The 23368-nt window shown below is 40.8% G+C and overlaps 1 protein-coding gene across 10 annotated transcripts in view; it reads right to left on the reverse strand.

Annotated features, from left to right (window-relative positions):
* Nucleotides 1-23368, reverse strand: part of ZMIZ1 (zinc finger MIZ-type containing 1) — a 479207-nt gene that overhangs the window by 11052 nt on the left and 444787 nt on the right. For 8 of the 10 annotated variants that reach the window (XM_073686020.1, XM_073686021.1, XM_073686019.1 and 5 more), the window contains 15 exons: nucleotides 20959-21103; nucleotides 20249-20363; nucleotides 19609-19826; nucleotides 19169-19367; nucleotides 17163-17450; nucleotides 16375-16557; nucleotides 14908-14985; nucleotides 10885-11059; nucleotides 8337-8523; nucleotides 7681-7891; nucleotides 6906-7011; nucleotides 6623-6783; nucleotides 6451-6518; nucleotides 5200-5268; nucleotides 4494-4741 (listed from right to left, as the gene is read on the reverse strand). In XM_073686020.1, coding sequence (XP_073542121.1) covers nucleotides 4494-4741; nucleotides 5200-5268; nucleotides 6451-6518; nucleotides 6623-6783; nucleotides 6906-7011; nucleotides 7681-7891; nucleotides 8337-8523; nucleotides 10885-11059; nucleotides 14908-14985; nucleotides 16375-16557; nucleotides 17163-17450; nucleotides 19169-19367; nucleotides 19609-19826; nucleotides 20249-20363; nucleotides 20959-21103 — 2451 coding nt within the window. The remainder of the gene's footprint in view (nucleotides 1-4493; nucleotides 4742-5199; nucleotides 5269-6450; nucleotides 6519-6622; nucleotides 6784-6905; nucleotides 7012-7680; nucleotides 7892-8336; nucleotides 8524-10884; nucleotides 11060-14907; nucleotides 14986-16374; nucleotides 16558-17162; nucleotides 17451-19168; nucleotides 19368-19608; nucleotides 19827-20248; nucleotides 20364-20958; nucleotides 21104-23368) is intronic. The other 2 variants (XM_073686023.1, XM_073686024.1) reach the window with 2 other exon arrangements.

Here is a 23368-nt window from a genome sequence, read left to right on the forward strand (position 1 = left end):
TGAGCACATCTGGGACATCATGTCTCGTTCCATCCACCAACGTCACGTTGCACCACAGACTGTCCAGGAGTTGGCGGATGCTTTAGTCCAGGTCTGGGAGGAGATCCCACAGGAGACCATCCGCAACCTCATCAGGAGCATGCCCAGGCGTTGTAGGGAGGTCATACAGGCACGTGGAGGCCACACACAATACTGAGCCTCATTTTGACTTGTTTTAAGGACATTACATCAAAGTTGGATCAGCCTGTAGTGTGTTTTACCACTTTAATTTTGGGGGTGACTTCAAATCCAGGCCTCCATTGGTTAATACATTTGATTTCCATTGATGATTTTTGTGTGATTTTGTTGTCAGCACATTCAACTTTGTACAGAACAAAGTATTCAATGAGAATATGTCATTCATTCAGATCTAGGATGTGTTATTTTTTTGAGCAGTGTATTTTAGAGATGACCAGTCACCAGTTTTTGCTCTTATTTTATTCATACTGCTTCCTTGAATATGGGGTTTCTTTTTTTTTTTTTTTTTTTTAAATCCACTATGAGGTATGGTATTTTTATTTAGTGCTAATTTTAATGGTTTTTACCAAAGCGGCGTTGCTCACAATCTAAAGATATGCCCCAGGGAATCCTGTGACCTACATGTCTCCTTGATAAAGACCATACAAACATGTGGTAGATTTAAAAAATAAAAAAAATAATACTCAGGGGAGCAGCAGGAGTAAAATAAAAGCAAAAACTGACCACTTTTGACCTGGTGACAGGTTCTCTTTAACCCCTTTACCCCCCAAGCATGTTGTCTCCTTCATGACCAGGCCAAATTTTTACAATTCTGACCAGTGTCACTTTATGAGGTAATAACTCTCAAACGTGTCAACGGATCCCACTGATTCTGAGACTGTTTTTTTCATGACATATTGTACTTCATGATAGTGGTAAAATTTCTTCAATATTTTTTGCGGTTACATGTGAAAAAAATGGAATATTAGCGAAAATTTAGAAATTTTCAAACTATTAATTTTTGTGCCCTTAAATCAGAGAGTTATGTCACACAAAGTAGTTAATAAATAACATTTCTAACATGTCTACTTTACATCAGCACAATTTTTGAAAAAAATTTTTTTTTGTTTGTTAGGAAATTAGAAGGGTTAAAAGTTGACCAGCGATTTCTCATTTTTCTAACAAAAATAACAAAACCATTTTTTTAGGGATCACATTACATTTGAAGTGACTTAGGAGTCTATATGACAGAAAATGGCCAAAAGTGACACCATAACTAATAACTGCAACCCCTAAAGGTGCTCAAATCCACATTCAAGAAGTTTATTAACCCTTCAGGTGCTTCACATGAATTTTTGGAATGTGGAAGAAAAAGAAAATGTAACTTTTTTTCACAAAAATGTTACTTTAGACTCAATTTTTTTTTTTTTTTCACAAGGGTACCAGGAAAAATTGGATCCCAAAATTTGTTGTGCAATTTATCCTGAGCATGCAGATACCACATGTTTTCCGAAAACGAGCAGCAGTGGATGTTGCCGAGTGAAAATTGCAAACTGCCGTTGTAGTGCCCAGCTCGTGCTTCTGGAGACATGCACACATATATTAGCACGCTCTGATCGCTACAGAAATGGCCAATATGTGCTATTTAGGCACACTGTGGTGCTCAGAAGGGAGGGAGCATTTGGATTTGGGAGAGCAGAATTCACTGGATTTATTTTGGGGGGGCGAGGAGCCATAATACTTGTCCAGAGTCTTTGTGCTACCAGTAACGAGGAAGCCCCTATATTTCCATTGACAAATGAGGTACCAGAGTGGGGACTTGGTTTTTGTGTGGATTGATTTGAAGCTTTTGGTAGGAACATTTTACATAATGTTTGGGATCACATTTATCCTGTGTTCTACGCTGAGCACTTATATTGGGGTTTCCATCGAAATCTCCGAATAATGTGATTCAGATGAAACCCCCGAGGGATCCATTCACTATAATGAGGCAGCAGCGTTACTCTGGACTCCGTCTGGCCTCTGCTCAGCGTTGTCCTTTTTTCCCCAGAGTTGCACAAAACTGTGGCTGACTGCACTTTTACGCACGCCTAAAAAGACAGACACCAGCAGGTGAAGAATAGGTTTTAGTTCTTTTTTACGCCGTTCCTTGTGCGGTATAAGTGATTAGGCAACTTTATTCTTTGGGTCGGTGCGATTACAGAAATACAAGATTTATATCGGGTTTTTCTGTTTGGCTGCTGTCACACACTAAAAGACACTTTTTTTTTTACAAACACGAGTTTTTGCATTGCCATATTTTGTAAGCTAGAATTTTTACATATTTCTGCTGACAGTCATGTGAGTTTTTTTGCAAGGCGAGTTGATGTGTTTATTAGTATCATTTTCGGACACATGACTTTTTTTTTTTTTTTTTTACGGTGTTCACTACAGGGGTTAACTAGTGGGACAGTTTTATAGGTTGGGTCGTTCCGGACGCCGGTGATGCCAAATACCAACCAAATATGTGTACTTTTTTTGTTCATAAAAATATTTATTTATGGGTATATGTACAGTACAGACCAAAAGTTTGGACACACCACCTCATTTAAAGATTTTTCTGTATTTTCATGACTATGAAAATTGTACATTCACACTGAAGGCATCAAAACTATGAATTAACACATGTGGAATTATATACTTAACAAAAAAGTGTGAAACAACTGAAAATATGTCTTATATTCTAGGTTCTTCAAAGTAGCCACCTTTTGCTTTGATGACTGCTTTGCACACTCTTTGCATTCTCTTGATGAGCTTCAAGAGGTAGTCACTGGAAATGGTTTTCACTTCACAGGTGTACCCTGTCAGGTTTAATAAGTGGGATTTCTTGCCTTATAAATGGGATTGGGACCATCAGTTGTGTTGTGCAGAAGTCTGGTGGATACACAGCTGATAGTCCTACTGAATAGACTGTTAGAATTTGTATTATGGCAAGAAAAAAGCAGCTAAGTAAAGAAAAAAGAGTGGCCAGAAAAGGTGAACGGATGGACTCTACATGCCTGGTTCCCACCGTGAAGCATGGAGGAGGAGGTGTGATGGTGTGGGGGTGCTTTGCAGGTGACACTGTTGGGGATTTATTCAAAAATTGAAGGCATACTGAACCAGCATGGCTACCACAGCATCTTGCAGGGGCATGCTATTCCATCCAGTTTGCGTTTAGTTGGACCATCATTTATTTTTCAACAGGACAATGACCCCAAACACACCTCCAGGCTGTGTAAGGGCTATTTGACCAAGAAGGAGAGTGATGGGGTGCTACACCAGATGACCTGGCCTCCACAGTCACCAGACCTGAACCCAATCGAGATGGTTTGGGGTGAGCTGGACCGCAGAGTGAAGGCAAAAGGGCCAACAAGTGCTAAGCATCTCTGGGAACTACTTCAAGATTGTTGGAAGACCATTTCCGGTGACTAGCTCTTGAAGCTCATCAAGAGAATGCCAAGAGTGTGCAAAGCAGCATCAAAGCAAAAGGTGGCTACTTTGAAGAACCTAGAATATAAGACATATTTTCAGTTGTTTCACACTTTTTTGTTAAGTATATAATTCCACATGTGTTAATTCATAGTTTTGATGCCTTCAGTGTGAATGTACAATTTTCATAGTCATGAAAATACAGAAAAATCTTTAAATGAGAAGATGTGTCCAAACTTTTGGTCTGTACTGTATGTTTATATATATATGTGTGTAATTATATACAGACAGACAAACTTGCTACACCACGCTCTGAGCTCATGGCGACATCGGGTCACTATGGCCCCTTGCGATGACGTCCCTCTGCCTGTTCTCTAAATGCTGCGATCGATATTGATTGCAGCATTTAGGGGGATAAAGTGCCGGGAGCGTACCGAGCACCACTCCTGGCACTAAGTGCCGGGTGTCAGCTGTCAGAACCAGCCACTGTGCACGTAAAATCGCCATGACGTAGCCATACGTCCAAGGTCGGTAAATACCAGGCGACCTGAATGTCTGGATACGTCAAAGGTTGTGAAGGGGTTAAATATATTACGATCTTCACCTTCTCTATCATTTCAGGTTTGCAGTCTAATATTTCATCTTGCATTTTCTTGTATTTAAGTATTATTTTCATTCAGTAGTCACTTACTATTTATGTATCATTTTACGTATCATTTACTTCTTTGCATATTCTTTTCAGTAATGCCTGTGTCAGTCTCGGCTTCTGCTCAGTACAATTTTATTGGTTGTTGTACATTTTGTATCTATTTATCTTTCATACAGTACATTGAGGCTAGGTAGCATCTTTCTTTTTTCTGTGTGACTCCACATGTTTTTGATTACCTTTTCGTACATGTTTAACATTTTGTGATAATGTACATTAATAAAATACGTAAAACATTCTGATCGTATCTATATTTTTTTCTTAATTTATGTTTTGATTTTTTACATGGATCTGTCACTAATGAGAACTTTTTGTGTGTATAAATATAAGTAAGGATTACCTTGTCCAACATATTCATTGGAGTTACCACCACCTGGTGGAGGTGGTAGTGATGGATAGGGCGAAGGTCCAGGCCCTAATGCAGCAATCATTTCCATTACATTGGGCATGATCATCTGACTGGGACTCATAGTCTTAAACCTCTTAGAGGGCATCCCATCTGGATCATCCTTGATGTGAATCTCTGACTTAATAGGTACCGGCCTCCAGCTGCAGGTTGGGTCTATAGTTACTTCTTCAAATTCAGAGCTAAAGTAACACAAAATGAGGAAGTTACAGTGACCTGAATTAAGCATTTTTGATACATCCACAGGGGTTAGGGGTTGTTTCTTGAATATAAATACTGTATTCATGCCCCATCATTTAAAATAACAGATCTGCTGATACAATTTCCAGATTTGGAACTACAGGAATTAAAGTAGTGACCACGAGGGCAGATGTTTTAGGCTTTTTAGGCTTCCCATCTGCAATCCTAAACATTTGAATACTTGGTCTTAGACAGCCCAAAACGATTCAATGTTCTATTACTGTAATAAAGTTAACTTTAGTCTGCACAGTCACATCCATTGAAGTATACATTTTATTCTATACCCTGTGATAAGCTTTTATACATGAAGAAACATGGAAAGAGATTTCAGAAGTATAACTTTTCAATATCAATACAAAACAAACTGTTAAGGCAGTATTCAGCTTATGGCTGTACTTACTTCTGTATTGCATTCAAGATTCCCCACATGTACTGATCTACTTCAAGGCCTTCTAAAAGGGCTGTTTTACTGTACGAAAGAGAAGAAATGAAAGATTTTAGGGAGCAGAGAATAGAAATGTTCCATCAACTAAGCAACAACATGGTGTCATGCAAGGTATGGGACAGTCTTAGTGCAACACAAAGGGAAGAGGGAAAGGGAGCAAGTGGAGACCTCCTAGGTTGATCTAGCGTCACCCTGTCTCCCTTAACGTCCCTGTATTGGCTCTTCACCAATCGCCGCACGCGTACCTCGCCCTGTCGTTCCCTGGAGTATGGCTAAGGCTAAGGAAGGGAGGAGATGAGCACTAGTCGATCTAAACTAAACACTATAGACAACAGGGGTAGACAAACAGGGGGAAATTGCTTAGCTTTAGACGTACTCCAGACAAATGCGCACGCACACGTCCTCAAGCTCCAGAGAGGACGTAGTACTGCTCTAGCCAAAGCTTTCACAAGTAGTAATGAATATCGCTGGCACCTCCCTCTGAAACACAGCAGGTATTTATACACCCAGGCAGGGTGTTAATTAGCCAGAGGGAGGTAGCCGCTGGGTCCTAGAGACAGCCTCTAAGAATATGTCTGTAATGCCAAACGTAGAGATCTCCTGCAACCAACTGCAGGGCAACTGTCTGTCACCTCTGACACACCCGCAACACATGGATAAAAAGTTGTAATGGACATGAAATAAAACCCACTTCTATGGTTGTCAGGCTCTGCAGTTCTGCTCCGTGAGAACAGAAAAGCTAGCTCTGACATGCCAGACACCTTCTTATTTCTGTCATGGTGACCAGCATTTTTCTGCTATTTTGTCTAGTATTTTTGTGAACAGAGCCTAACCTACATTTGGGGTGTAAAGTTGAGATATGTCCTTTATATTCCCCCTTCCAAAAACAGCTGTATGAAGCAAAACATTTCTCCAACTGTATGTCAACTACAGCTACCTACGGTTGGCTAGACCTTCCCTGCCTATAATAATGATTATATTTTGTAGGCCTGCACCCATGACAGAGAGGGAAGTCTCCTGTTGTATACGTTTGAATGAGGCTGAGAGTTTCATGGCAGGTAGGCTCACTAAATTTTACCAAAATGTGTGCCATGAACCTCACCTTTATAGTAAATTTATTAATAAGTTAAATGATCCAAATATGCAGTGTTGGCTTATATCTTAGTGCCCAAAAATGACTAGTACCCTTTCTATCAGCGTACTTACTTGCATACAGGACACCGCCACGTCCCTCGTTCGCAGTTCAGTTGAAGATAGGATTCAAGGTCGAAGCACTGCAAGCAGAGAGGTCTCATTTACTATCTGGGACAAGCTCAGGTGCAAGGTGTAAACTGAAGGCTATGCGAGTAGAAATCGATGACTCCTCAGATCTACTAACCTGGACATGTTTGCAGTCATGTCCCCTTGCAGGCAGCTGGATTCGCCTGAACGTGATTGGGCATTTCAAAGAGACTTTGATGGCCGTCTGCTCTACTCCATCCTCCCCATTCAGAGCTGCATTCCCAGTTGTCGCTGCTACACTGCTGAAATTTCTCTTTACTGCACAAGTAAGCACAAGCCATGTATTACTAGAAGTGTGCAATAAAAGGCTGACGCTTCCCACCATAGGAGCCCAGATTGGTACAGATTTGCATCCTGATAATATAGTGTTAATAACTTACTTTTTGTGATACAGTGTTCGGCTGGGAGCAACCTCTTCTTCAACAAACCTTGCAATACTGAACGTACTGAAGGCCGATGGACTAACTGCAGCACAAACAAGTGGGACTGTAGATGGAGAAATAAAGTCAGTAGGCACAAGATTCGTGACAAGCTATTCTCCAGAAGTAACGCTGCAATGTACAGAGGGGTTACACTGCAGCATTACTATACAACAGAATTTTAAAATAAATGTAATATCATAAGCCAATTCCCTTTTAATCTTCCCCCTTTCTTTTCACCGTGTCCACTACACTCTTTTTGTTGAACCTGATCTCAATGTTGTACGAAAGAAAAATTGGAAAATGGTTCCACAAGTAAATGATCAGAAACTGCCCGATTCTCATCAATATAGGACTTTTCCATAAAGGTATTATGTAATATGTACATGATACTAAATGCCAGCTAACAAACTAAATGGCAGCTGTGTGGCAGGCAGGGCACTGGAGCCCGATCTGTGGCTCTGCTGATCACCTCCACCAGAAAAGGGATTCATAAAAAGACGGACTCAGTACAAGATATCTGCTACAAATGGGGCGTGCCTGTGGAATATACTCCTTATTGTTGCAAATTTAGACGTACATACCTGCTTTTGTACTGAATTTTATTGGACGAGCAGTAAAAATTTCTTGCTGCTGTTACAAACTATGGAAATTATTCCTGAAGTTGAAATGAATCTTTATGGCAGCATATACAACAAACTAATATTGAATGAAGGGACTGGAGGCGGACACTTACACAACAACAGGCAGTGACGGTAATTTGGATGGTATTGCGGCCTGGCTGGCAAACGTGCTTGAGGTGCAAAGGTTTATGGGAAGTCTTATTGTCACCCCGCTCGATAGTAAGAGGAGTAGCATTGACGCTGACTTGTACAGATGCAGGCCAGTTGGTGTTCATCTGTCTATCTTCATGGTGGTAGCACTTAAATTGCAACTCCAAGTCCGATCTGTTAAAGGCAAATAGGTAAATATATATCTTCAAGTAAACTGGACATCCTGATTAAGGAGATGAGCCACTTTTCCTTGTTACTGCAGTTTTCCTCAAAAACTGGCCACCACTTCTTTCAAAAAATGGCTGCTGGTGGAGGAGCATGTGACCAGACTAGTCCATTGTCCTTGTCCAATTGCAAAACACCTCACAGGAAAGCTGCTTTTCTACTGCTGGAGGCCGATGGGCAGGTCTTGTCACATGCTCCTCCACCAGCAGCCATTGACAGTATGGACAGAAGTGCTGGGGACTGTGTGAGGAGAGCTGCACTAACCAGAAAAAGTAGCCAACCCCTTTAACAACAAAAATGCGACGTCCATACAAAAAATACACATAGAAAATGTATCATGAAAAGGTTTCCTCATGCTAATAAGAAGTGTTAATAACCATTCATCAAGATTTACCTCCACATGAGGGTCTGATGGACGGTGGGCCGCAAGTGGAACACATGGTTGCTAACCGCAAGGTTGTGCTCCAGTCGGAAAGGCTCCAATACCACTCCATCCCGAACAGGAAACGTTAGGCGGAGCTCGTCTGCGTGGCTGGCTGAGATCGAAGACGGAGAGAAAGCGTGAACTTTCCCTTTTGCATCTGCAGCACAACAATGTGAAGACTAGTAAGCAAAGCATGGAGTACTAGAGACCCTAGACCTCCTCAAAGGTCAAGTATATAGCTAATACAAGCTCCTACAATATTTTAAATATTCACAGCAAAAAGTGCATTACTCTTCCTTGTCAACTTGGATGTCTTTTCCATATACAATATGGTGCAAAAATTTTAGGCAGGTCTGGAAAAACTGATGCAAAGTAATGCTTTAAAAAAATAAAAGTGTTAATGTATTTTGATCAATTAACAAAATGCAAAGTGAATGAACGAAAGAGAAATCTAAACATCGATATTTGGTGTGACCACTCTTTGCCTTCAAAACAGTATCAAAGAATCAATTCTAGGTACTCTTAGACACAAGTTGTACACAGTTTTTGAAAAATGTCGGTAGGAGGGTTGTTCCAAATATCATGGAGAACTAGCCACAGATCCTCTGTGGATGTAGGTCTCTGTATTTCTAAGCATTGAGAACAGAAAGAAACGCTGAGTACCATAGATGCAGTGTTGAGGAAAGCAAGAAATGGGGAACGATGAGGGCCGTGGACACAGTCGTCGACCAAGGAAACTTAGTGCAGCAGATGAGAAACACATCATGCTTACTTCAATAAAGCAGATGTCCAGCAGTGCCATCACCTCAGAACTATTATTATTAACAGATTGCCAAAAGGCAAAATATTCCCTAACTAAAGATTGTTAAAAAAGAACTTTTAATTTAACTATTAAAGGAATATTAATATAAAATTTGCAAGAGTCAGTATGCGTTTCAGGACACTCAGGTATAGTGCCCATTATTCTCATTTAACTCATTGTAGTCACTACTTGCTTGAATGTCTCAATATCAATCTCCATTTCTGGTATCAGGATAGCTTTGTGCGGCTGCAACTACACTGTCCTATATAACTGTATTCACCATACAACTGACTAATGCTATTAAAATGCAGTCCTAGGCTTAGGGGAGGGGAAGCTTAGGACTGCATTTTAATAGCATTAGTCAGTTGTATGGTGAATACAGTTATATAGGACGGTGTAGTTGCGGCCACACAAAGCTATCCTGATAACAGAAAAGGGAGATTGATATTGAGACATTCAAGCCAGTAGTGACTACAATGATGTAAATGAGAATAGTGGGCACTATACCTGAGTGTGCTGAAACACATACTGACTCTTGCAAATTTTAGTTTAATATTCCTTTAATAGTTAAATTAAAAGTTCTTTTTTTAACAATCTTTAGAGAATTTTTTGCCTTTTGGCACTCTGTTAATAAATATAATTGCCCTACGCTGACTCTGTGAACAGCATTTGAATTGGTGCATTACCACCTCAGAACTGAAGCAACCACATCCATCTACTGTGCAGAGAAGTCTGATAAGAAGTGGTCTTCATAGAAGAATCGCAGCCAAAAGCCATACGATCTATCACAAGGCCCAGTGATTCTACTATGCACAAAAATTTGGGAATTGGGGTGCAGAAAATGGCAGCAGGTGCCCCAGACTGATGTGTCAAAATTTTAAATATTTGGCTGTAACAGAAGGCAGCTTGTTCGCCGTACAGCTAGAGAGTGGTACAATAATGAGTATCTGCAGGAACAGTGAAGCACGGTGGAAGGTCCTTGCAAGTTTGGGGCTGAATTTCAACAAATGGTGTTGAGAACTTGGTCAATACTAAGTGTCCTCAATGCCGAGAAATACAAGTAGATACTTATCCATCATGAAATACCATCAGAGAGGCATCAGATTGGCTCCAAATGTATTCTGCAGCAGGACAACAACCCCAGACATACAGTCAATGTCATTAACAACTATCTCCAGCGTAAAGCATAAGGAGTCCTGGAAGTGATAATATGGCTCCCACAGAGCCTTGACCTCAACATCATTTAGTCTTTCTGAGATTACCTGAAGAGACAGAGGGATCTGCGCAAGCCTCATACACAGAAGATATGTGGTTAGTTCTACAAGATGTTTGGAACAACCTCCTGTCGAGTTCCTTCACAAACTATGTGCAAGTGACAAGTGTATCGAGAAGAAGCGATGCTGCTTTGAAGACAATGGGCGGTGACAACAAATATTATTTTATTTAGATTTTGTTCATTCACTTTTCATTTTGTTAAAAAATGTTAACACTTTTATTTTTGAAAGCATTCTGAATTGATAGCATTTTTTCTTCCCTGCTTAAAACATTTGCACAGTACTGTTTATAAAAAATAAAATAAAAAAAAATAAAATAAAAAAAATGTTTGCCTATACTAATAATAGAAAACATTCTATAGGTAAGATATGGTGGTGTACAAAATAAAAGGAAAAAATGGTCTCCTAGTCAAAGCTTCAAGTTAATAAGATTCTCACTCACTTGGTGGTGGAGGTAAGGAGCTCATGTTTGGCTTGATGTCTGGAGGGAACGGAGGCTTGACATCTTGATTAGGGGACAGGTATGGTGGGATAGTACTGCCAGGAGTCATAGGTGGCGTGGGGTTTCCAGGAACAGGTGAGTGAGGGTAATTACCAACAGGACCTGGCCTTGAAGGCTGCAAAATGACATAAAAAGTCAGGTAGTGTTACACAATTGGGAGTCTTCAGAACTTGTAAGCAAACAATGTGCAGTATTCTAAAGTAATTTATTAATATCATATTAATAGCTATTGTGATAAACACTAAAGGAACATAGCCTTTCCACTTTTTTTTAAACATTTTAGTAGATAACATTCAGCTTCACCACTCCTGGATAGAACATTTAGGGATGTATCATCTGCCATTATAATAATAATAACCACAAAACTGAAACATTTTTAACAACTACAGGAGAGACTACTTAAAGGACTCACATTTACTGGTGATTTTTCTTCTTTTTAAGAAGTTAACTAAACAAGATTACTAAAAGATAATGGATGGTATATGCTGCACCAATTTCTCCATGCAACCACTTCCAACCAGAGTAAAACATCATCATAGTTAAAGAAATGGCAAAAACATACATACATACAATGTCTGATTTATTAGATTTGCAACTGTCAGCAATATTGTAAATGATACAACTAGTTTAATTTAATTACTATAATAAGCAGAGCTGTTCCAAGCTCATGACCACATTCATATACAGTATAGTACAGTGAACACAAACCTGATGATCGACCAAAGATAAATTATACCATGATACATTGGGCTTAATCTCCTCTGAGTACAACTAAATGAAAAAGATGAGAGCTCACAGACAGTAGTATATTCCATCTGGAGAGGAGGGTGCTAGGTCAAAGCAATGTTGGCCCCATATGTTTTGTGGACACAAGGGTGTAGCTAACAAAGCAGAACCTCAACTAAGGGAGGCCCATTTCCATTCACACATAATATGGGGTTAATGAAAAATGTAAGTGGTGGAAGAAGCGGGCATGGAAAAATTTATTTTGCACCATTAAGTCAAACTACAGAGCATGGTTGCTCCATCTGTGTGCTTTATCCCTCCTCTGCTGGACTACTTTATGAATTATTCATGTAGTGTGACATTACTATGTTGTTCCTGTAGAATGACATCATAAGTTCATTATACCATCATGTGACTTCACTATATTTTTTCCCACGGTGATGTCATAATGTACATAGTGAGCTTGTGTTTGTTACCCCTGCACAGTGACATCACTGGGTTTATTATTTCTGCACATTATCTCTCTATTGTATCTTTACTGTGCACATTATAGCTCTATTGTGACATCACTGTGCACACTATCCCTGTATTATGGCAGTACTGTGCAAATTATAGCTCTATTGTGACATCACTGTGCACACTATCCCTGTATTATGGCAGTACTGTGCACATTATAGCTCTATTGTGACATCACTGTGCACACTATCCCTGCTATGGCAGTACTGTGCACATTATAGCTCTATTGTGACATCACTGTGCACATTATTATCCCTGCACTATGGCAGTACTGTGCACATTATAGCTCTATTGTGACATCACTGTGCACACTATCCCTGTATTATGGCAGTACTGTGCAAATTATAGCTCTATTGTGACATCACTGTGCACACTATCCCTGTATTATGGCAGTACTGTGCACATTATAGCTCTATTGTGACATCACTGTGCACACTATCCCTGCTATGGCAGTACTGTGCACATTATAGCTCTATTGTGACATCACTGTGCACACTATCCCTGTACTATGGCAGTACTGTGCACATTATAGCTCTATTGTGACATCACTGTGCACACTATCCCTGTACTATGGCAGTACTGTGCACATTATAGCTCTATTGTGACATCATTGTGCACACTATCCCTGTATTATGGCAGTACTGTGCACATTATAGCTCTATTGTGACATCACTGTGCACACTATCCCTGTATTACGGCAGTACTGTGCACATTATAGCTCTATTGTGACATCACTGTGCACATTATTATCCCTGCACTATGGCAGTACTGTGCACATTATAGCTCTATTGTGACATCACTGTGCACACTATCCCTGTATTATGGCAGTACTGTGCAAATTATAGCTCTATTGTGACATCACTGTGCACACTATCCCTGTACTATGGCAGTACTGTGCACATTATAGCTCTATTGTGACATGACTGTGCACACTATCCCTGTATTATGGCAGTACTGTGCACATTATAGCTCTATTGTGACATCACTGTGTACACTATCCCTGTACTATGGCAGTACTGCGCACATTACAGCTCTATTGTGACATCACTGTGCACACTATCCCTGTACTATGGCAGTACTGTGCACATTACAGCTCTATTGTGACATCACTGTGCACACTATCCCTGTATTATGGCAGTATTGTGCACATTACAGCTCTATTGTGACATCACTGTGCACACTATCCCTGTATTATGGCAGTACTGTGCACATTACAGCTCTATTGTGACATCACTGTGCACACTATCCCTGTATTATGGCAGTATTGTGCACATTACAGCTCTATTGTGACATCACTGTGCACGCTATCCCTGTATTATGGCAGTACTGTACACATTACAGCTCTATTGTGACATCACTGTGCACACTATCCCTGTACTATGGCAGTACTGTGCACATTACAGCTCTATTGTGACATCACTGTGCACACTATCCCTGTATTATGGCAGTATTGTGCACATTACAGCTCTATTGTGACATCACTGTGCACACTATCCCTGTATTATGGCAGTACTGTGCACATTACAGCTCTATTGTGACATCACTGTGCACACTATCCCTGTATTATGGCAGTACTGTGCACATTACAGCTCTATTGTGACATCACTGTGCACACTATCCCTGTATTATGACAGTACTGTGCACATTACAGCTCTATTGTGACATCACTGTGCACACTATCCCTGTATTATGGCAGTACTGTGCACATTACAGCTCTATTGTGACATCACTGTGCACACTATCCTTGTATTATGGCAGTATTGTGCACATTACAGCTCTATTGTGACATCACTGTGCACACTATCCCTGTATTATGACAGTACTGTGCACATTACAGCTCTATTGTGACATCACTGTGCACACTATCCCTGTATTATGGCAGTACTGTGCACATTACAGCTCTATTGTGACATCACTGTGCACACTATCCCTGCACTATGGCAGTACTGTGCACATTACAGCTCTATTGTGACATCACTGTGCACACTATCCCTGTATTATGGCAGTACTGTGCACATTACAGCTCTATTGTGACATCACTGTGCACACTATCCCTGTATTATGACAGTACTGTGCACATTACAGCTCTATTGTGACATCACTGTGCACACTATCCCTGCACTATGGCAGTACTGTGCACATTATAGCTCTATTGTGACATCACTGTGCACACTATCCCTGTACTATGGCAGTACTGTGCACATTAGCTCACTATTTTGACATCAGTATGCACAGTCTGTGTATTGTGACAAAGTCTGCAGTCACTCTGTGTGACTGCAGACTTGTGAATCCTCACATCAAGCACAGCGCACATTGTCAGGATTTTTCGGAGCAGGCGGCGAGATTGTGACCGCAATTATGTGCTATGCCTCAATCAATACAAGTGAATTGAGCGAGGCTACGCACGTCTAGTCAGAATATGGCCAGGAGTATGTATATTGCATACTTGCGGTCACAATCTTGCCGCCGGCACCAAAGAATCCTGACAGCGCGTGCTGCACATGAGGTGAGAATTTACAAGCCTGCGGTCACAGAATGACTGCAGACTTTTGTGCCAGCCTCTTTGATGGTTGACATCCATGACAAACCTGAAATGCAACAAAACGTTGAGAATGAAACATATAAAACTGGCCTTTGTCACAGTTTCTGTTGTGCAGCACTCAGTTAACCCTGCCTCCCAATTTGATCAATTTTGATGATTTGGTATGAATTTACACTCACCCCGTTCATACTGCCTTGGCTATAGCTATTGTAGCCGCTCCCAGAAAAGTTGTTATTTTGTCCATTAAACTGCTCTGGCTATTAAAAAAATAATAATAATGAATTAAAAAATGTAAAAAAAAAATAAATAAAAAAAGAGTGACTGAAAATATAAAGAAAAAGCAGCTTAAGAGGTCAGTGATATGAGAAATAATCAGCTGAAAAGCAGCAACCAATACTTACGTTCTTCATCTAAAATCTATTAATTGGGGATCCATGCCAGTATGAGGTCAGCTACAGAAATCTCTTATGCCTATACGATCCATAATGTTATTATTGAGGAGGTATCTTATTATTTTTCATCGTTTTATGTGTTCATTACTGTCAGCCTCTAATATAAGAACAGTTTCTATGTATTATTATAATGACGTTCTCCCCCATTGGATGACTCCTTACCTTATTTCTTTCCCCGTTTTTCAGTATTATGTTTGTGCTAGTCATCTTTATCGTTTAATTCATTCCTCAATGACTACACCATCAAGACAAATTTAGTCGGCGGCTATGGTCATTTTTGTAGGTTATTAAGGAAAACAGTCAAAAAGGAGAAAATAACTGTATCCACCTCATATTAGTTACATTTCTCTTGTCAAAACAAAGGCTAATATGGTGCATTTAATATCCTATATTACTATGTTCCTATTGTTATTAGGCTTATTATGAATGGCACGTGTACATTCTGCCTTTCTATGTGTGATGATCCTTAGGTTGGATTCTAGCTTTTCTCTACTAAATACTCACCTGATAATTTCTTCTCTTAGGAATTTTGACAACTAGTAAAATTGAACTGGTTTTAGGAAATATGGGAACTGTATCTTTCCCCACAGATGAATGGCATTAGTAGGGATGTATGATAATGTGCCAGGTACGATTACATCAGGCTTCATATGAATTGAAATAAATCATTACACTTTCTAATTCATTTAGAAGCATAGTGCAGGAATAAATGTGGGGATCTTTGGTTAATGATTAAAGTTAAGGGAATTAATAAGGGTGTCTAATAAACACAATCCCTTTAACAAAAGAAGTCAGATGATTGCTACACGTTTGGCTTTTGTTGTGGGATGTCACATATGGATATACTTTTCCCTTGCAGGGTAAATTTAGCCTCACATGGTATCAATGTCATTTCACATAACCCTAAGCTGATGAGAAATGGGGGATGTCTCAACTGAAGGTATGGAGATTGATAGACCAGTTTTCCTAAACACAAATACGGTAAATAATACCCCCCTCCCCCCATGTCTTTCAAAAAGAAAAAAAAAAAGAAATGAAAAACATGTGAACATAAAAAGATAAAAAGAGAGGATGCACCAATGTCTGCAAAAGGAAAATAATCAAGAAGCGCTCAGAACCAATTCAGAACCATCAGCAGCGCTTTCCTACAGCTATGACAATAGAAAATGCCACAGAAATCCATAACCTAATCACCTTGTAGTACTGCCCCATGCCCACACTGGGTGGAGGGTATTGTCCAGCACTCTGCTGCCCTGTCATCCTTTGGCCGGGGTAATTTGGAGAAGTCATGGGTCTGGCAGGATTAGGACTTGGGTACTGCCCCGGTTGATTAGGAAATTGACTGCTTGGTCCATACTGCTGGCTACCGTAACTGGGCTGTAGAAGGGAAGAACAGAAATTGACATTTACTATAGGAAGATGACAAACTTGAAACACTGTAGATAAATTTAGAACGATGAATTGTGGGGGTGGGGGTTACGCAAAATAATTTAAGATGCAAACTATCTGTGGACAATATAGTGACTAACCAGCAACAATTTCAGCAATACATAGAGGACTGTCTGACAGCTCCACATACTGTACAAATTAGACATCCAAACTTCAAGAAAGATTGGCCCCAATTCAAAAATTATGACATAGAAGACTTTGAAAAGTGGCAAAACTACAGGTTAGGGAAAAATGTTATAACTTTTGGAGCTTTTATACTAGTCCTGACCACATCCACCGAAGTGGGCAGAGCATGGGCGTTGTAAAGATGAAAGCTAGGCAAAATGCAGGATCTGAAACACTTGCCTCTTCATTCTTTGCAGGAATGGAAAGGGGAGTAAAACAAAAACTGTTGATTCACTAATAACCACATCCTTAATGAATATCATTATAATTAAAGGTGTACGGCTTTCTTAACTGATATTACATTGTGATAGTGGTTATCTAAAATGCATACATTCTAAGTTATCTCATGCACAGCTTTAGTTGCTCACCTCCCCGGGGTAAGGCCTTTTAATGCCTTGCATAGGCAGTGACTGAGGCCTGGGTCCAGGATAACTTTGTTGGGGCATCCTTTGACCGTGAGCTCCAAAAGGGTTCATTCCAGGCCGAGGTTGATTCATCCCCATTGGTGGGCCACTCATGTTTGAAGGTGCCATGTTAGGACCCATTCCAGCTGGGTTCATATTCCCTGACATAGCAGAGGGGACTCGTGGGCCTGGCTGATTCATGAATTGACTGTTGTAGGCCTGGGCTGGACCCATCTGGAAAGAGGAACACACCTTCAACAAAAGAAAGAGAAAAGAGTAAAATGCGACATGCGTTTCTAAAAGGGATGAGGAGTGAGGCAGGAAAGGCGCACAAGATGGGATAAGAGAGAAGGGGATATATAGATGTCGCATTTTGCATAGCACAATCAGTTACATTTTCACAGTCCCTGAATGTGAGAGCTACTGCTGGATTACCCAAATTGTGCAACACAACTCTAGAAATCCAATATGAACCTTAGTGTGTGCACAAGATAGAGAAACTGGATTCTGAGTAGATATGTTCTAGTTACAGTGCAGCAAAATACACTCCTCAACATTGAAATCACAACATCAAGGAGGATGTAGAAGGTGTCGCTGAGTTCTGAAAATTATCACATTTTCAACAACTTGGCTCCAATCTGTGACAGGTTTAAGGGGCATATATAGATATAGGGGTATATAAAGCCTCAAAAATTGCATCCAGTCTTGTTGGATGATTATGCGATGCCCCCTGATTGTCGACGTGCAAGTTATCACCATTTGTCGCAAACTGAGAGGGAACACAACACCACCAGACTGCATGTTGGTAATGCTAGTCTGAGCAGCCTGCATGGCCTAAATGTGCTACAATGGCCTGCAGCGTCCCCGAACTTGCCTCCCATCGAGCACATCTCGTAGATCATATAGTCGGCATTTCGAAAAGGAGCTTGCCTCCCATCGAGCACATCTCGTAGATCATATAGTCGGCATTTCGAAAAGGAGCTGCCAGCAGTGGATCTTGATGATTTACTCAAGTGCATTCAGTGTGGCAGACTATTCCTCTGACAATCATTAATCATCTCATTGATAGCAGCCAAGACATGCCAATGTGTGTATTTCTGCACGTCATGCTCAATCTCTATACTAAATAAATAGAGATGTTTTGAATTTTTTTTTTTCATTTTTTCACTATTTGCATATCATTATCATGTCTATCCATTCTGTGATTTCTATAATTCCACAACTTTACCTTCCTGGTGTTGCAATCTCAATGGTGAGGAGTTGTATGCTCTACTGTACCAGGATAGGTAAAAATACAAACACTTTTTTACTTATAAAGTAAAAGTCTTTTAATTTTCCCTTCATTAATCAATAGTACACATGAAAATAAGAAACTATGTATTATTTCTTATCAAAGAAATCAGCTTCTTTCTCCTGCAGGTCGATCTCTCTCTCAATCTATGGGTAAAATCAGCCATCAGTGAACACAGATTTTTCTGCTACAGAGATAGGTAATGACAGCTGGTACTTTTAAAATTCTATGGAGGGGGGGGAGAGATTGAGGAACTAGAGGCAGACACAGACATCCTGCTGCAAGTATGACAATTACAATTCTCCATAGAACTTTATGAGCACCAACTGCCATCTCAGTAATGGGAAAATCTGTGCTCATTAAAAACATATATTTTACCCATGAATTGAGAATTTTGAGAATGAAAGATCAGTCCTGGAGGAGAGAGAAGCGGATTTGTCTGATAAGATATATTACAAAGTTGCTTATTTTCATGGGTACTATAAACAAAAATAAAAAAACAGTTACTCTTTAAGTAACCCTTAAGATTTGTAATATATGATACATAGGAGGAAAGGAAAGAAGCATGTCCTAGTGTTTCCTTCAGCGGAGGGTGATAATGGGAACGTGCTGGAGCATACTCAGTGCACAGAATTATTGGAAGCAATAAGCAACAGAAACAAATGCAACGTAGACTCACTGGGCCATACTGGTTCATGTCCTTATTCTGTGTCTCTTGAAGTGCTGCCACTGTAGCGGTTGCCGTGGCGGTAGCAGTGGCGGCAGCAGCAGCAACTGCAGCTGCAGCAGCCGCTGCCGCAGGCTGGGTGAAGTCTGCAGGTGGCCTTGTGTGAGGTGGGATGCCCATTCCAGAAGGGTTATTAGGACCGCCAGGATAGCTGTGAAACAAAAAGGAAATCACATTCCTTGAAAGCCAAAAAGTACATCAGCTTCAGATACAATCCAAACATCTTCAGCACTAGACCGACCTCACTGGATGGATGAGACGAAGTCACTGGACTGCAGCACAATTCCGCAGGAGTGATACATTGACAACAGCCATTTACATAAGAGATTCCAAGCACAACAAATGCTGGCAGGCAAACACCAAGAGCAATTGTGAAAGGCAAGCCATCTTACCTCCCTGCAAATCCACCGCCCCCTGGATAGCTTGGACGCCCATACATGCTTTGCTGCATGTACGGCTGGTTGGATGCTCCCTTTGAGGAATACTGCTGTTGCTGCCCAGCAAACTGTGGGGAGTTCATACCAGCGCTATTGCTGTTCATACCAGACGCCATGGGATTGGCCGCTGGATTTAATGGATTGTTTGCATTAACCATTGGATTCCCTAGTACCTAAAAAAAAAAACAAAAAAAAAAACACAAGGTTGTCAATAAGACAGAATGCAAACATGGAGGAGGAGCTGTGCCCGACATGAGGATCTGCATCTTCAGTTGCATCACAGGCAGACAATAAAAATTATGACTTCTTTTTCCAATGGTGAAACAAGAAAGGGAACGCTTTATAAACAAGCACTAGGCTTTTCAGGCGCTGTTCACAACTAGCATGCAGAGTGTCTGGATGGGTTTCCGTTTACAGTCTGCAACTGTAAAAATAGTGTTGTCAGCAGGGGTATTCTTGCGGTCAAAAAATTCTCAAAGCTGATATTTCTGTAAGATGATGTCTGATTGTATAGAGTGATATTGGGGAACACAATAAGTGCAGAACGTTGTGGAATATCTTCTAGCTACACAAGGAACAGGAAACAAAAACTTGCCTGGCTTTGAGAAGTATTTGTGACGCCCCAAACTGTCGTGACCACTGACAGAGAACCTGGAGGCTGACTTGCACTCTGCTGCCAAGGGACGGAGTCATAAGGGAAAGATCCATCACTGAGAAATAAAGAACGAGGCATAGTAAAACAACAAACATTTTCATTGCTGTAATTCTACGTAACACACCAAATAAACTCAAACTCTCAACATTTGAGGATTTACAAGGGCAATTTTACCCGGAAGCATGAACCAGGACAAGGTATTCATGGTAGGTGACTCTTCTTGTGTCCAATATCTGGGCCTTTATTATATACAACAACTACAAACCCTGATAAAGTGCAACTAATGCCTAACAAATGTACTTTAGATCTCCTAAAGATGCTTTTTGAGGCCATGTTCCCATATAGTGTAAATGCTGCCTTTTTGCAGTGCAGAACATTTGCGGTGTTTAAAAGTTCAGGAAAAATGGATGTGATTTCATAAAAACTAATGTACAATGGGCATGAGTTAACAGTTTTTGCATTTTTTTTCCATGTAGCTTCTATGTAGAGCCTGAAAATGCAAAAACGCAATTGAATTTTTAAAGTGCCAAATTCCAGCATATACAGTGCATAAAACAGAATGAAGAGACATTATGAATCCTCAATTCTGCAATGCTAAACAAATTAGTGTTATCATACTGAGAAGTGGAGACTCTTTAGTGCATGCTTACCCATGGGACAGGGATGGTTTCATGGAAGTTAAAGAATTCATGGGGGGCTGCATGGGGAGTTTCCCTGGGGGGTCGTTCTGCCTGCTCTTTTGGTGGCGCAGAAGAAGCAATCTTCCTAGGTCTTCACACCAAGACGAAAGGAGGGCTGGAAAAATGGAAATGGAATAACATATTAAACAGAATTGCAAACCAAAAATGCATAGCACTGTGTAAAGACAGAAGTAATGGGTAATGACTGTAATCAGAAATGCTATATTTGAATAGTGATAGAGGAACGAATCATTGTACCTATAAAGTGCATACGCTGTCTTGAACTCCTGAACTGTATAACATGTGTGTTACAGTAATACACAAATCACACATGTAAGTTAGATGAGGAATTGTGTAGAAACGTAGCTAGGAGGAGGGTGGCTGCCACGGGGCCCACTCATATGGAGGAGCCCACTCCTGGCTAAGTATAGCAAGCAGAGTGCAGCAGTCAAACCATCACCAGCAGCTGCTCTCTGTACTCTGCACAAATATTGAGCTCAGCTTTGCCAGAGGGCAGAAGTCGGCTTGACTGCTGCACTTTACATAAACAGTAGCTGAACTGACAAAGCTGAGCTCAGTATTTGTGTAATGTGCAGAGCGCAGTAAGTGGTGATGATATGACGGCTGTACACTGCATGAAATGACACATGAGAGCACCTCAACAGGGCTGCATTCCCAAACTGCAGGCTTCACATTTTCCAAAGTTGCTACAAAAATGTAGTAGTTTTACTAGAACAGCGGTAAAAACTAGAACGTGGCCTGCTGCGCTCTGCAAAGCTAGTCTAGCCATCAAAATGACAAAGATAATTAAAGGTGTTGTCCACTACTAGGACAACCCCTTCTCACTCTGAATGTTTTCCCCTGTTAAAATAAAAACTTATACTCCTCTCTCATACCGGCGCTGTTCCAGCACTCGCGTTACTGGGCCTCATGTGAAGTTATTACGTCATGTGAGCCCTGCGCCCAGTCATCGCTGGTTTCACTGTTCCCGCCTTCAGACGTATAAGTAATCAGAAGGAACTGAGCAGCTCTGACTTTCTATTTATTACTTATACGTCCAAAGGTGGGAACAGTGAAGCCAGCGATGATTGGGTGCAGGGCTCACATGACGTAATAACTTCACGTGAGCCCCAGGAACGCGAGTGCTGACGCCACTGGAACAGCGCTGGCACGGGAGGTGAGTATAAGTGTTTCTATTTTAACGGGGGCAAACATTCAGATAGAGAAGAGGTTATCCTAATAGTGGGCAACACCTTTAATTTTCTTTTTAAAACGTAAGAAAGCCAAAGCTAATTAATATGGTGGAAATCCAAAACTTGCCCAATGGTCATTTTTCCATGGTGCTGCAAAACCATTGCATCACCCTTAGGGGAGCATCCATTAATGTTTAATGGGTTATTCTCATCGTAAATGGTTAAAACTGCAAAGTGCTTTTAAAAATTAGCAACTTTGCAATTTACTTTTTTTTTTTTTACAGAGTCTGTAAGCTCTGCTCTGTAGCTCAGGACCCGCACGCTCTTTTGCTTGCAACATCAGAGTGCGCACAGTTTGGGCCAGGCAACGCAACAATGCTGTCAATCACGCAAGAGCCTACCAAAGAAGATTAGACAGCTCCTTTAGGTAATGTAGCAGCATATGCTTTTACTCATTCAGAAAGCTTAGTTATCTACTGAAGTGCCCTTTGGGGTGTTTAGAGCCACTATAATTAGTGTACACCTCCTCAATTACAATCAAGTGTTACTTGAGTTAGAAGCCCACTAGGGGGTGTTTGCCCCACCCCACCCGGGGACCAAGTCCTGACTACGACCCTGGAAATCGGTAATGGCTAGGAACAGAATGATCATTCATGGATCCTTATTACTAGGACCAGAGGAGGAAAGACACCATTATTAAACTGGCTTCTGTGCACCTTGCATCAGAGTGTGCATAGCGTGCCACGGTCATCCATGGTATTCTACTCAAAAATACATAAATAGAAAAGGCATGTGGAGTTGGAGAGAGGCTGAGGCTCAGCATGATACATGTGGGCTTGACACATGCAGACATAAAACAGACGGCAAGCAGGACCAGAGCAGACACTGGGGAGCGCACGCCTCCATAGTGTCACACTTGCCGCCTCTCCCCTGCAGGCTGAAAGACAGCAACAATGACAATGATGTAGTCTAACGCAAGAGGATTGGAGATCATTGCCACTGAGCAGATACAGTCGTCAACCCCCACAGCCTGCAATAAGAAATGGATTCGGAAACTGAGTGTTAACAGTCCTTAGAAATCTGATTATTGACCAGGATAGGAACATGGGATAAAGCGTCTACTAAGCAGCTTCCTAGGCAATGCATTTACAGCTAAATCCTATCAATATATTAGCAAACACTAAAAC

The sequence above is a fragment of the Phyllobates terribilis genome, unplaced genomic scaffold (assembly GCF_046119375.1).
Source record: "Phyllobates terribilis strain yellow unplaced genomic scaffold, ASM4611937v1 Scaffold_5__5_contigs__length_657084704, whole genome shotgun sequence".
In the NCBI taxonomy this organism is placed as follows: domain Eukaryota; kingdom Metazoa; phylum Chordata; class Amphibia; order Anura; family Dendrobatidae; genus Phyllobates; species Phyllobates terribilis.